This window comes from Sebastes fasciatus, chromosome 8 (genome assembly GCF_043250625.1).
Source record: "Sebastes fasciatus isolate fSebFas1 chromosome 8, fSebFas1.pri, whole genome shotgun sequence".
Taxonomy (NCBI): Eukaryota; Metazoa; Chordata; class Actinopteri; order Perciformes; family Sebastidae; genus Sebastes; species Sebastes fasciatus.
In genome coordinates this window covers 30108141-30120445 of record NC_133802.1, presented here as the reverse complement: position 1 = coordinate 30120445, position 12305 = coordinate 30108141, and the positions used below count along the sequence as shown (strand labels likewise).

Sequence of the window (12305 nt, the reverse complement as noted above, 5' to 3'; positions counted from 1 at the left end):
CCTGTGTATAAAGCGGCACACAGCGCGGCGCAACAGGCCAACACAGTTGTCATTTTCACGCCCAGCGCCCACGTTGTGCTAGTAGCAAATGTACTTGCGCCCATCTGTGCGCCCATAGGCGGATTGGTCTTATAATGAGGTGTGGTCGGGCCCTTTGTTGGCACATTGTTATCTTGAGGCAGCAGAAAGCGATGGCGTCATTGACCAACAAAAACCTGAAAATGAAATATGAAAATACTAAATAGATCAGATGAAATCTGATGAAAGGGAAGTTATTTCTACTTTAAAACTCTCGATGTTGTTCAATGTCATTGTTCAAAGTCTCTGATCCCTGTGAAGGAGAGGTGGTGTTGTTGGGGGGGAAACAGCTCCACCTGGGGGCAGCTTGTTGCTATGGCAGCAGATCATCTTCTTCTGTGGTGTCTGTGACTCTAATGTTGTTAAGTATTGATTATCTTCTACAGGTGTGATGACAGTAACTCACCTGTGTTTGTGTGTGTGTGTGTTGCAGGTGTTGGTGCGCTCTGATTGGTCAGGTGATCTGTACGGCAGCGTGTTGGTGGACAGAAACAGCGCCGTCAGCGCTGACCTCCTATTGGACGACAGCCAGCAGCACGTTTTTGTTTTAACCAACAGCAGGGTGAGACGGCATCAACCTGTCTGTCTCTCTGTCCCTCTGTCCTCCTGTCTGTCTCTCTGTCCATCTTTTCTCCTGTCTGTCTCTCTGTCCCTCTGTCCTCCCGTCTGTCTCTCTGGCCATCTCTCCTCCGGTCTGTCTCTTTGTCCATCTCTTCTCCTGTCTGTCTCTCTGTCCCTCTCTTCTCCTGTCTGTCTCTCTGTCCCTCTCTTCTCCTGTCTGTCTCTCTGTTCATCTCTTCTCCTGTCTGTCTCTCTGTCCCTCTCTTCTCCTGTCTGTCTCTCTGTCCCTCTCTTCTCCTGTCTGTCTCTCTGTCCCTCTCTTGTCCTGTCTGTCTCTCTGTCCCTCTCTTCTCCTGTCTGTCTCTCTGTCTGTCTCTCTGTCCCTCTCTTCTCCTGTCTGTCTCTCTGTCCAAGTCTTCTCCTGTCTGTCTCTGTCCTCTTGTCTGTCTCACTGTCCATCTCTTCTCCTGTCTGTCTCTCTGTCATCCTGTCTGTCTCTTTGTCCATCGATTCTCCTGTCTGTCTCTCTGTCTGTCTCTCTGTTCCTCTCTTCTCCTGTCTGTCTCTCTGTCCCTCTCTTTTTCTTTCTGTCTTTTTTCTTTTCTTGTCTTTTCTAACCTTTACTTAAACTGACCTGTGATCTGTTTCTTGTCTGTCTCTCAGCTGTCGAAGGTTCCTGTGTCGTCATGTGAGAGACAGACAGACTGTCAGTCCTGTCTCGCTGTCAGAGACCCGTACTGTGGCTGGTGTGTCCTGGAGGGAAGGTAGGTCTGTCTGTAGTTTAGGATGAGGTCACTGTAGATCTGCAGCTATTTATACGTCATAACGCAGAGACGGAGACAGCTTAGTATGAAACTAATAATACGCAAAATGCATACTATTTCCAGTGAAATATTACGTATAAGTATAAGATTTCACTTTGCTAGGCGTAATATATATTTTAGATTAATTCAGACTTTGATTCTCACAAACCGTTGTTTTGGTCACATGAGGTTGGCACGAGTTACCATGGTTACACCTCTCCAACTGGCAATGAGGTTCTCAGGAAGTGACGACGTAAATTACTGCTCAGTGTGTCCGAAAAGATACAGACTACTGTTTATTCACACAAAAGTTGAACGATAGTAGACATATTGAGTATGTAGTGCTTAATATGCGATTTCGAACGAAGCCCAAAACTTTAATTTTATCTCTTTGAATTTTAATTATGAACTGAATCAATAATTTATAACCCACAGGGGATACTCTGTTCATGTGTATTCATTGTTATTGATCCTTTATTGTGATCACTGATGATGTTTTTATTTCTTTGTCCAGATGTTCCCGTAAACACCAGTGTCAGCGCCACATGCAGCCCAACCATTGGCTCTGGAGCTTTGAACCGACCAATCAGTGTGTGACAGTGCAGAGCCTGCAGCCGGCCAATCAGAGCAAAGACGAGCAAACACAGGTATCCTGTTGTGAGGCAGCAAATATTGATTATTTGGATAAACAGCTGGACTCATTTCCATTCAACCTAACCTGCAGACAGATAATCCACCAACCGATCAACTTTATTTATTTAGTCAGAGTTATGTCTTCATCCCATAATTCAGTTCATGATAGAGATTTTCTTTTGTACAGAGCCTCTGAAAGGTTACTGTGTTTTTTACTCTGATCCACAGCTGAGCTCATATACTACGACAGTCACATGGATGTTTACAATATTTATTATGGTGCTGTGTTTGAGATGTGTCTCCTATCGTCTCACCCGTAGTCTGTCCTCGATGCATGGCAGCAATCAGTTTCCCCTTGGGGATTAATAAAGTATTATAGAGGTACGAGGAGCAGTAACACAGTCACAGCTAGCGTAGCCGTATCCCACATGCAGCTGTAGTACGATCAATAATCAATAACCAGGTCCACAGCCAGGTCAGAGGTTCCTCAGCATGTTTGTGACTGTGTTTATCTGACAGTTTGTTTACATGTCCATCTCCAAGGTAACGCTGTTAGTCGTCCAGCTTCCCGTCCTCACTGAGGCAGAGTCTCTGTCCTGCGTCTTCGGGCTCCTCCCACCTCAGCCCGCCATCGTCACGGGAACCAGCATTACCTGTCAATCCCCTGCGCCGGAGCTCCTCCCAACCATGATAACAGGAAGTGGTGAGTAAACAACTGATGTTATTCATGACTCAGGCTGTGTTCGAAATCAGATATTAACGTACTGCATACTAACATACTGCATACTAATGTACTGCATACTAACATACTGCATACTAACATAGTGCATACTAACATACTGCATACTAACATACTGTATACTAACATACTGCATACTAACGTACTGTATACTAACATACTGTATACTAACATACTGTATACTAACGTACTGCATACTAACATACTGCATACTAACGTACTGCATACTAACATACTGCATACTAACATACTGCATACTAACATACTGCATACTAACATACTGCATACTAACGTACTGTATACTAACATACTGCATACTAACATACTGCATATGAATGTACTGCGTATTAATGTACTGCATACTAACATACTGCATACTAACATACTGCATACAAACATACTGTATACTAACATACTGTATACTAATATACTGTATACTAACATACTGCATACTAACATACTGCATACTAACATACTGTATACTAACATACTGCATACTAACGTACTGCATACTAACGTACTGTATACTAACATGCTGCATGCTAACATACTGCATATGAATGTACTGCGTACTAATGTACTGCATACTAACGTACTGCATACTAACATACTGCATACTAACATACTGCATACTAACATACTGTATACTAATATACTGTATACTAACATGCTGCATACTAACATACTGTATACTAACATGCTGCATACTAACATACTGTATACTAACATACTGCATACTAACATACTGCATACTAACGTTCTGCATATGAATGTACTGCATACTAATGTACTACATATTAACATACGTTCATGTTCATGTTCCTGTGACTCTCTGCTTCCAGATCACATGATCCTGCCCGTGTCACTGATGTTTGGTCATGTGACCATCACCACGGGCAGCATGACCTTCTATGACTGTGGAGCTGTGAGCCGACTGAACCAGAGCTCCCAGTAAGACACAATAATACACCCAGTACAATCTTAATCAATGAAGATACTAATAATGGTTGATGATGATGATGATGATGATGTGCTTCAGGTGTCTGGCGTGCGTCAGCAGTGTCTGGAGGTGTAACTGGTGTCCTCTGGATCAACTCTGCACTCACAACCACAGCTGTCCCAACCAACACATCATCCTCAACCAGAAAGTGAGACAGTCTGTCCGTCTGTCTATCAGTCTGTGTCTCTCTTTGTCCCTGTCGGTCTGTCTCACCCTGTCTCCTGTCTAGCAGGAGTCTCCTGGTCCCACATCCTGTCCTCTGGTCTTCGCCCTGCAGAGTTCTGCATTAGTGCCGTTGGGCCTGAGCACCACTGTGGTGCTGCGGGGACGAAACCTGGACGTCTACACTGTGAGAACAGCAATTTCTCACTGTGAACTGTGTACTTTTACTGTATAAATGAGCCTTTAGATGCTGATGTGTGGTGCTAGAGAGAACAATGTAGGTGAGAAGTGAAGTATGAGGGAGCAGATTGTAAAGAATAAAACCTGAACCTGAACTTCATCACAGCAACGTAGATCTGATGGTTCTGATGGTTCTGATGGTTCTGATGGTTCTGTCTCTATGTGCAGGATGAAACTCAGTATGTGTGTGTTGTGGAAATCGAAGGAGTCCAGTTCAACCTGACAGCTGCTGTAGAGAAAACACCCGACAACACGCACACCTTCACCTGCAGCCCACACCAGGTAACACACTCCGTGTTGACCCTAATGTGCTAATGCTAACCGTAATGCTAATATCACCTTGTGGATATTTATTCCGATGTCACTATTTTGGACTGACTGACCGTCTGTCTGTCTGTCTCTCTGTCTGTCTGTCTCTCTGTCTGTCTGTGTGTGTCTGTAGTTTCAGTATGCTGTCAGTCAGCTTCAGTATTCGACTGCTGTCTATCTACGTAGAGGAGAGAGACGCATCGACACCTCACCTGGCCTCCAACGTAAGAACCAACCAGAGAGCTAAACCATTGTGATGTCTGATGTGTGTTGCAGTTTACTGGGCTAGAGTTCTGGGGGTTGAACGCTAACTCTAGAGTGGCACCGCCGTCATAGGCTGCGACGAGGGGGGGGCTCCAAATGTTAATTTCACCTGTGTGTGTTTTCTGTATTATTCAGTCCAGCTGTACGACTGCTCAGCCGGCCAATCAGATTGCTCACAGTGCAGGGCGGTGCCGGAGGAGTACGGCTGTGTGTGGTGTTCGGGAAGCCCCGCCCCCAGTTGTGTGTACAACCAATCCTGTAGCAGCGCACCTGCAGACACCTGCCCGCCTCCTCAGATCACACAGGTGAGGTCTAATGATCGGTCAGTCTGTTAGTAGAGGTCTGGTTTGTTGCCGTGGAAACATTCAAACTGTCTGTCTGTCTGTTCCACGTGTCTGTCTGCAGGTGCTTCCTGTCTCCGGTCCTCTGGAGGGCGGAGTCCTGGTGACGATCTCAGGCTCTAATCTGGGGATGAGGTACCAGGATGTGATGGACGGAGTCACAGTGGCAGGTGTTCAGTGTGTGCCTCAACCTGAAGGATACCAGATCTCCACCAGGTAACACACACACACACACACACACACACACACAGTGGATTGACACACACGGTTCTGAATAACCAACGCTAGCTTGTGTGTGTGTAGGGTTGTGTGTGAGCTGCAGTCCAGTGGGAGGCAGACGGAGGGGCCTGTCCTCGTTACCGTGGGAACAACTCCACCTGGAAGGTCAACACAGATCTTCACCTTTCAGGTAAGACCCAGCTGACTCTTCCTCCTCCTCCTCTGAGCTCCTCGCCCAGACACCCTAACCAGCCCGACCGACTGAAGTTCAGAGTTCAACCGTCAGAGTGTTTTTAAATATGTTGAATATTATTTTAACCAATCAGGTTCCTCTCTTGTGTGTTTCTGTTTTCAGGACCCGCAGCTCCTGGATCTGGTTCCTGATAAAGGTCCGGTCTCTGGAGGAACCAGACTGACCATCAGAGGACGGCAGCTGCTGACCGGACAGAAGTCAGACCTGAGTGCCTTCCTGGGCCCCCAGACCTGCTACATGTGAGTACTACTACTACTGCTATTACTGGTACTACTGCTACTACTGCTACTGCTACTACTGCTATTACTGGTACTGCTACTGCTACTGCTACTACTACTACTATTACTACTACTGCTACTACTGCTACTACTACTACTGCTACTACTGCTACTACTACTACTACTGTTACTACTACTACTACTGCTATTACTGGTACTACTACTGCTACTACTACTACTACTGTTACTACTACTACTACTATTACTGGTACTACTACTACTACTACTACTACTGCTACTACTGCTACTACTACTACTACTGTTACTACTACTGCTATTACTGGTACTACTACTACTACTACTACTAATGCTATTACTGGTACTGCTACTACTACTACTACTACTGCTACTACTGCTACTACTACTACTACTACTACTACTACTGTTACTACTACTGCTATTACTGGTACTACTACTACTACTACTACTACTACTGCTATTACTGGTACTACTACTACTACTACTACTACTGCTACTACTGCTACTACTACTACTACTGCTATTACTGGTACTACTACTACTACTACTACTACTACTGCTATTACTGGTACTGGTACTGCTACTGCTACTGCTACTACTACTACTACTACTACTACTACTACTGCTACTGCTACTGTTACTACTACTACTACTACTACTAGAACTGTTCAATGTAACAGACGCTGTTCATTCATTTCTGGCTCCACCTGCTGGAAACAAAAAAAAATGTTTAACATCCTGTCCTTGTCTCCTCTCCTTGTTTCCTTGTCTCCTCTCCTTGTCTCCTTGACTCCTGTCCTCTCAGTGTGGGGGAGGTGAAGGACTCCCAGTTGGTGTGTCAGACTGGTCCCAGTAATCAGACCGGTGCGGTCAAACTTCGGGTTCTGTTCGGTAAAGCGGAGAGAACCGTTCCCAATGTTACCTTCCGTTACCTTGACGACCCCGTCATCACCGACGCCACACCAGCAGAGAGCTTCTACGCGTAAGAACCTGTTCACCAATCACAAATAATCAATCATCTCATAAGAACCTGATCACTAATATTCAATAATCAATCATCTCATAAGAACCTGATCACCAATCACCAATAATCAATCATCTCATAAGAACCTGATAACCAATAATCAATCATCTCATAAGAACCTGATCACCAATAATCGATCATCTCATAAGAACCTGATCACCAATAATCAATCAGCTCATAAGAACCTGATCACCAATAATCGATCATCTCATAAGAACTTGATCATCAATAATCAATCAGCTCATAACTCAGGTGACGACTTCCTGTCCTCAGAGGTGGGCGTGACGTCATGGTGACGGGCAGGAACCTGGGGGTCGTGCAGCAGCCAATCATCTCGGTGTGGGTGGAGCCTGTGGAGGGCCAGAGGGTGAAACGGAGAAGACGATTGGCTCTGCTCACCGCCAAGCAGCAGATGGTCTTCAACGGCTCCATGACAACGGTGAGAACAACGGGCCAATCAGAGACGAGTTAGGCTGCGTTCACGCCAGATCAGGCGTTGAAGCGTTGAGGCGATTAGCGCTGTGTTGTTTGGCGGCGTGGGAGTGACCGGCGGTCACGTGATTGGCCACAGATGAACGGGAGAACTGGCGTGAATGCAGCCGTAGAGCCAGAGACGGGGTCAGAGGTCAACCTGAATAATATCTCTCTCTCTCCACCTGTCTGCCTTTCCTCTCTCTCTCTCTCTCTCTGTCTGTCTGTCTGTCTCTCCACCTGTCTGTCTCTCCTGTCTCTCTCTCCATCTGTCTGTCTCTCCTGTGTCTCTCTTTCCTCCTGTCTGCCTTTCCTGTCTCTCTCTCTCCACCTGTCTGTCTCTCCTGTCTCTCTCTCTTTTCACCTGTCTGTTTCTCTCTCTCTCTCCACCTGTCCGTCTCCCCTGTCTCTCTCTCTCTCCACCTGTCTGTCTCCCCTGTCTCTCTCTCTCTCTCCACCTGTCTATCTCTCTCTCTATCCTTCTGTCTGTCTCCTGTCTCTCTCTCCACCTGTCTGTCTCTCCTGTCTCTCTCCCTCTCCACCTGTCTGTCTCTCAGGTGTCGGAGCGCTGCACTGTCCAGTCGTCCTCTCAGATGACCTGTCCGACCCCCACGGTGACCCCAGAGGTCAAAGTGAAGGGCGTCTGGTTTCAGCTGGACAACGTCAGAGTCCACTATGAGACCATCAAGGTACCTGTCTGTCTCTCTACCTGTCTGTCTGTCTGTCTGAGGAGGAGGTAGAGAATGAGCACTCTGTTGATGGAGACACTGCCTACAGGGAGACTAATATAGACAATAAACATGACATCACTACAGACCTGAAGATCTGATGAGCTCTACAGGGTCCATCTCTCCTGATTCACAAACAGGCCTATATGTTAGCATTAGCATGTTAGCAGGTATCAGGTCAGCGACAATATTTTCACAATAAAAGTTAAATGGAGGGGGTTATTACTGAAGGGTGGTGATCACTTTGTCTGATCGAGGAACCTGTCTGTCTCTCTACCTGTCTGTCTCTCAGGGTAAAAGCTTCACGTATTATCCGAACCCAGAGTTCTTTCCTCTGAACAGAGAAGCTCCAGACGCTCCGTATCGCTTCAAACCAGGAGGAGTGATCGCCGTGGAGGTAACGTCTCTACCGGTGACCGCTGTTTCGTCTGTTCACTGACTGACACATTTAAAAACATGTCTGATGTCTGTGTTTCCGTGGCGACCCTCAGGGTCAGGACCTGACGAGAGCGATCTCCAGACAGGAAGTGGCGGCTCGACTCGGCGATCAGGAGTGTGAGGTGAAAACTCTGGACAACACTCACCTGTACTGTGAACCTCCAGAGATCCAACCAATGAGTGTAGACGACAGCAGCGAGCTGCCCAGCCTCAAGGTAACAGCACATACTGTATACATATATATATACAGTATATACAATATATACAATATATATATATGTATATATATACATATATATATATATATATAATATATATATATATATATATATATATATATATATATATATATATATAAATATATATATATATATATATATATATATATATATATAATATATATATATATATATATATATATATATATATATATATAAAGTACCATCCAGTGGTGTAGTAGTACGCAGGTATACAATGAACTAGACTAAACCACTGATACAGTCTACAGACCACTGTGTGAAGATTAAAACACCCATCTCTCTCCCTCCCCGTCTGTCTCCCTGTCTATCTGTCTCTCTCCCCTTCTGTCTCTCTCCCCTTCTGTCTCTCTCCCCGTCTGTCTCTCTCCCCTTCTGTCTCTCTCCCCGTCTGTCTCTCCCTGTCGCTCCTCCATCCGTCTCTCTCCCCGTCTGTCTCTCTCCCCGTCTGTCTCTCTCCCCGTCTCTCTCTCCCCGTCTCTCTCTCCCTGTCTGTCTCTCTCCCCGTCTCTCTCTCCCCGTCTCTCTCTCCCTGTCTGTCTCTCTCCCTGTCTCTCTCCCCGTCTCTCTCTCCCTGTCTGTCTCTCTCCCTGTCCCTCTCTCTCCCCGTCTGTCTCTCTCACTGTCTCTTTTTCTCTCTCCTCATCTGTCTTTCTCACCGTCTGTCTCTCTCCCCGTCTGTCTCTCCCTGTCGCTCTCCTGTCCGTTTCTCCCCCCGTCTGTCTCTCTCCCTGTCTCTCTCCCCGTCGCTCTCTCCCTGTTTGTCTCTCTCCCTGTCTGTCTCCCTCCTCGTCTGTCTCCCTGTCTCTCTCCCCGTCTCTCTCTCCCTCCCGTCTCTCTCTCCCCGTCTCTCCCTGCCCGTCTGTCTCTCTCCCTGTCTGTCTCTCTCCCCGTCTCTCTCTCCCTCCCGTCTCTCTCTCCCCGTCTCTCCCTGCCCGTCTGTCTCTCTCCCTGTCTGTCTCTCAGGTGTTCATGGGGAACCTGCAGGTGGACCTGGGCTTGGTTCAGTACGACAGTGACTCTCTGTCTGTCGTCCCGTTGGCTGCTCAGATCGGTTTGGCGGCGGGAGCAGCTGTCATCATTCTGTCAGTGCTGGTCGTCATCCTCATGTACAGGTAGGTACCTGTCTGTCTGTCTGTCTGCCTGCCTGTCTGACTCCATGTTCTCTATGGCTGCACTGTAAACTGGAAATATTCTAGATGTTCTTTATTACTCCCATTATTCAACCTCATGTTTTGTGTCTCTGTGCAGGAGGAAGAGTAAACAGGCTCTCAGAGATTATAAGAAGGTTTTGCTGCAGTTGGAAACTCTGGAGATCAACGTGGGAGATCAGTGTCGTAAAGAGTTCACTGGTACTTGAACACACCACACGGCTGCAGACGGTCCAGCCTCTTCCAGAGTGATGTAGACTAAACATTAACGTCCTCTTCCTCTCTTCGTCTGTGTGTAGACTTGATGACAGAGATGATGGACCTGAGCAGTGATGTAGGAGGACCAGGACTCCCCCTGCTGGACTACAGGACGTATGCAGAGCGAGTCTTCTTCCCCGGTCAGCAGGTGGGGCCACTGAGCCGCCAGCTGGACCTGCCGGAGTCCAGGAGGCAGACTGTGGAGCAGGGCCTCCAGCAGCTCAACAACCTGCTCAACAACAGACTCTTCCTCACTAGGGTGGGTCTGGATGGGAGGAAGAGGGGGGTCATGTGATGGTGATATAACCTGGTCTCAGATCAGGAGAAACCTGGACCCGCAGGTGATGGTTTGTTCTGTCGTTGTCTCTTAGTTCATCCACACTCTGGAGGCCCAGCAGGGTTTCTCTCAGAGAGACCGCGGTTACGTTGCCAGTCTGCTCACCATTGCGCTGCACGATAAACTGGAGTATTTCACAGAGGTCATGAAGAGTCTGCTGCAGGACCTGGTGCAGCAGTACGTCGCCAAGAACCCCAAACTCATGCTGCGCCGGTATGTAAAACAAACCTTCACCTTCAGGCCAAAGTCCAAGTAGCCTTCAGCAATGGTGTCTTTGAGGACTCAGGGTCCATGTTCCCATAGGAGCAGCCCCACCTCCAGTCAGACCCCTCAGGTACAGATCCTGCTGTGATCTGGCATCCGAGAACCAAAGTTGTCCCCCTTATGGCCTCCCTATGGTTACCAGAATCTGGCACTCTGATTAATCTGATCCAGGGTTTTCAGAAATGTATGGTTGGTCATTTGATTGGAAGGAGCTTCTCTTCAAGCATGTGAACTGATGTCTGTCTGTCTGTCTGTCTGTCTGTCTGTCTGTCTGTCTGTCTGTCTGTCTGTCTGTCTGTGTTTCAGGACAGAGACAGTGGTAGAGAAGATGTTGACCAACTGGATGTCGATCTGCCTCTATTCCTTCCTCAAGGTAAACGCTAACCTGTCTGTCTGTAGAACACAAACCTGTCTGTCTTCCTGTCTCACCCTCACCTGTCTGTGTGTCTTCCAGGAGGTGGCGGGGGAGCCTCTCTACATGCTCTACAGAGCCATCAAGTATCAGGTGGATAAAGGGCCGGTCGACACTGTGACGGGAAAAGCCAAACGGACACTTAATGACAGCCACCTGCTGCGAGAGGACATAGACTACTGCGCAGTGGTAACCATGGCAACACACACACACACACGCACACACACGCACACACGCACACACAGACTTCAACTGTAGGCAACAATAGGCACACCTGGCAACACAAGTCAGTCATAACAGACAACTAGATAACCTGATATACTGTACAACAACAACTAGAGCTCTACACTGTGTTCTTATTTCATCTCTACGTAGACACCTGTACCTGTCTGTCTCTCTCTCTCTGTACCTGTCTGTCTCTCTCTGTACCTGTCTATTAACTTTTGTACCTGTCTCTCTCTCTACATCAGAATCTGACAGTGTTGGTGAAGAATGGAGTCGAGGTTCAACCTTGTCCTGTTAAAGTACTCGACACCGACACTATCACACAGGTAGGTACCTGTCTGTCTGTTCCTCACCCGTCTATCTGCCTCTCACCTACCCGTCTGTCTGTTTGTCTGAATACCGCCCATCCTTGTGTCTCTTACCTGTTGGTTTGTTTGTGTGCAGGTGAAGGATAAGATCCTGGATCAGGTCTACAGAGGAGCTCCGTTCTCTCAGAGACCAGCAGCAGACAGTCTGGACCTGGGTACGCACACACACACACACACACACACACACACCTACCTGTCTCACCTGTCTGCTTTGATTGACAGCTCATACTGACTTGTGTTTGATTGACAGAATGGCGTTCAGGTCAGGCGGGTCACCTGACCCTGTCAGATGATGATGTCACAGCGGTGGTTCAAGGTCGCTGGAAACGAGTCAACACTCTGCAGCACTACAAGGTAACAACTGACCAATCACAGGGCATCTTACGTTTCTTCTCTTCTACATCATCAGGTTCTCTTCACGTTCTCTTCGTGCTCTCTTCATGTTCTCTTCACGTTCTCTTTCACTCTTCCTCCTCTCTCGTTCTTCAGGTTCCAGACGGAGCAACAGTCGCT

General features: G+C 47.3%; 1 protein-coding gene across 2 annotated transcripts in view; it reads left to right on the top strand.

Moving 5' to 3' along the window:
- Positions 1-12305, top strand: part of plxnb3 (plexin B3) — a 62285-nt gene that overhangs the window by 43053 nt on the left and 6927 nt on the right. For both annotated transcript variants that reach the window (XM_074644888.1, XM_074644889.1), the window contains 28 exons: positions 512-640; positions 1303-1403; positions 1957-2089; positions 2619-2778; positions 3657-3765; positions 3854-3962; positions 4047-4163; positions 4385-4498; positions 4659-4749; positions 4925-5094; positions 5195-5346; positions 5434-5539; positions 5705-5841; positions 6665-6841; positions 7157-7322; positions 7912-8043; positions 8375-8479; positions 8574-8735; positions 9744-9892; positions 10029-10129; positions 10228-10445; positions 10558-10736; positions 11094-11160; positions 11242-11388; positions 11670-11750; positions 11869-11947; positions 12043-12146; positions 12282-12305. The exon at positions 12282-12305 is cut by the window's right edge and continues 64 nt beyond it. In XM_074644888.1, the coding sequence (XP_074500989.1) occupies positions 512-640; positions 1303-1403; positions 1957-2089; positions 2619-2778; positions 3657-3765; positions 3854-3962; positions 4047-4163; positions 4385-4498; positions 4659-4749; positions 4925-5094; positions 5195-5346; positions 5434-5539; positions 5705-5841; positions 6665-6841; positions 7157-7322; positions 7912-8043; positions 8375-8479; positions 8574-8735; positions 9744-9892; positions 10029-10129; positions 10228-10445; positions 10558-10736; positions 11094-11160; positions 11242-11388; positions 11670-11750; positions 11869-11947; positions 12043-12146; positions 12282-12305 (3519 nt within the window). The remainder of the gene's footprint in view (positions 1-511; positions 641-1302; positions 1404-1956; positions 2090-2618; positions 2779-3656; positions 3766-3853; positions 3963-4046; positions 4164-4384; positions 4499-4658; positions 4750-4924; positions 5095-5194; positions 5347-5433; positions 5540-5704; positions 5842-6664; positions 6842-7156; positions 7323-7911; positions 8044-8374; positions 8480-8573; positions 8736-9743; positions 9893-10028; positions 10130-10227; positions 10446-10557; positions 10737-11093; positions 11161-11241; positions 11389-11669; positions 11751-11868; positions 11948-12042; positions 12147-12281) is intronic.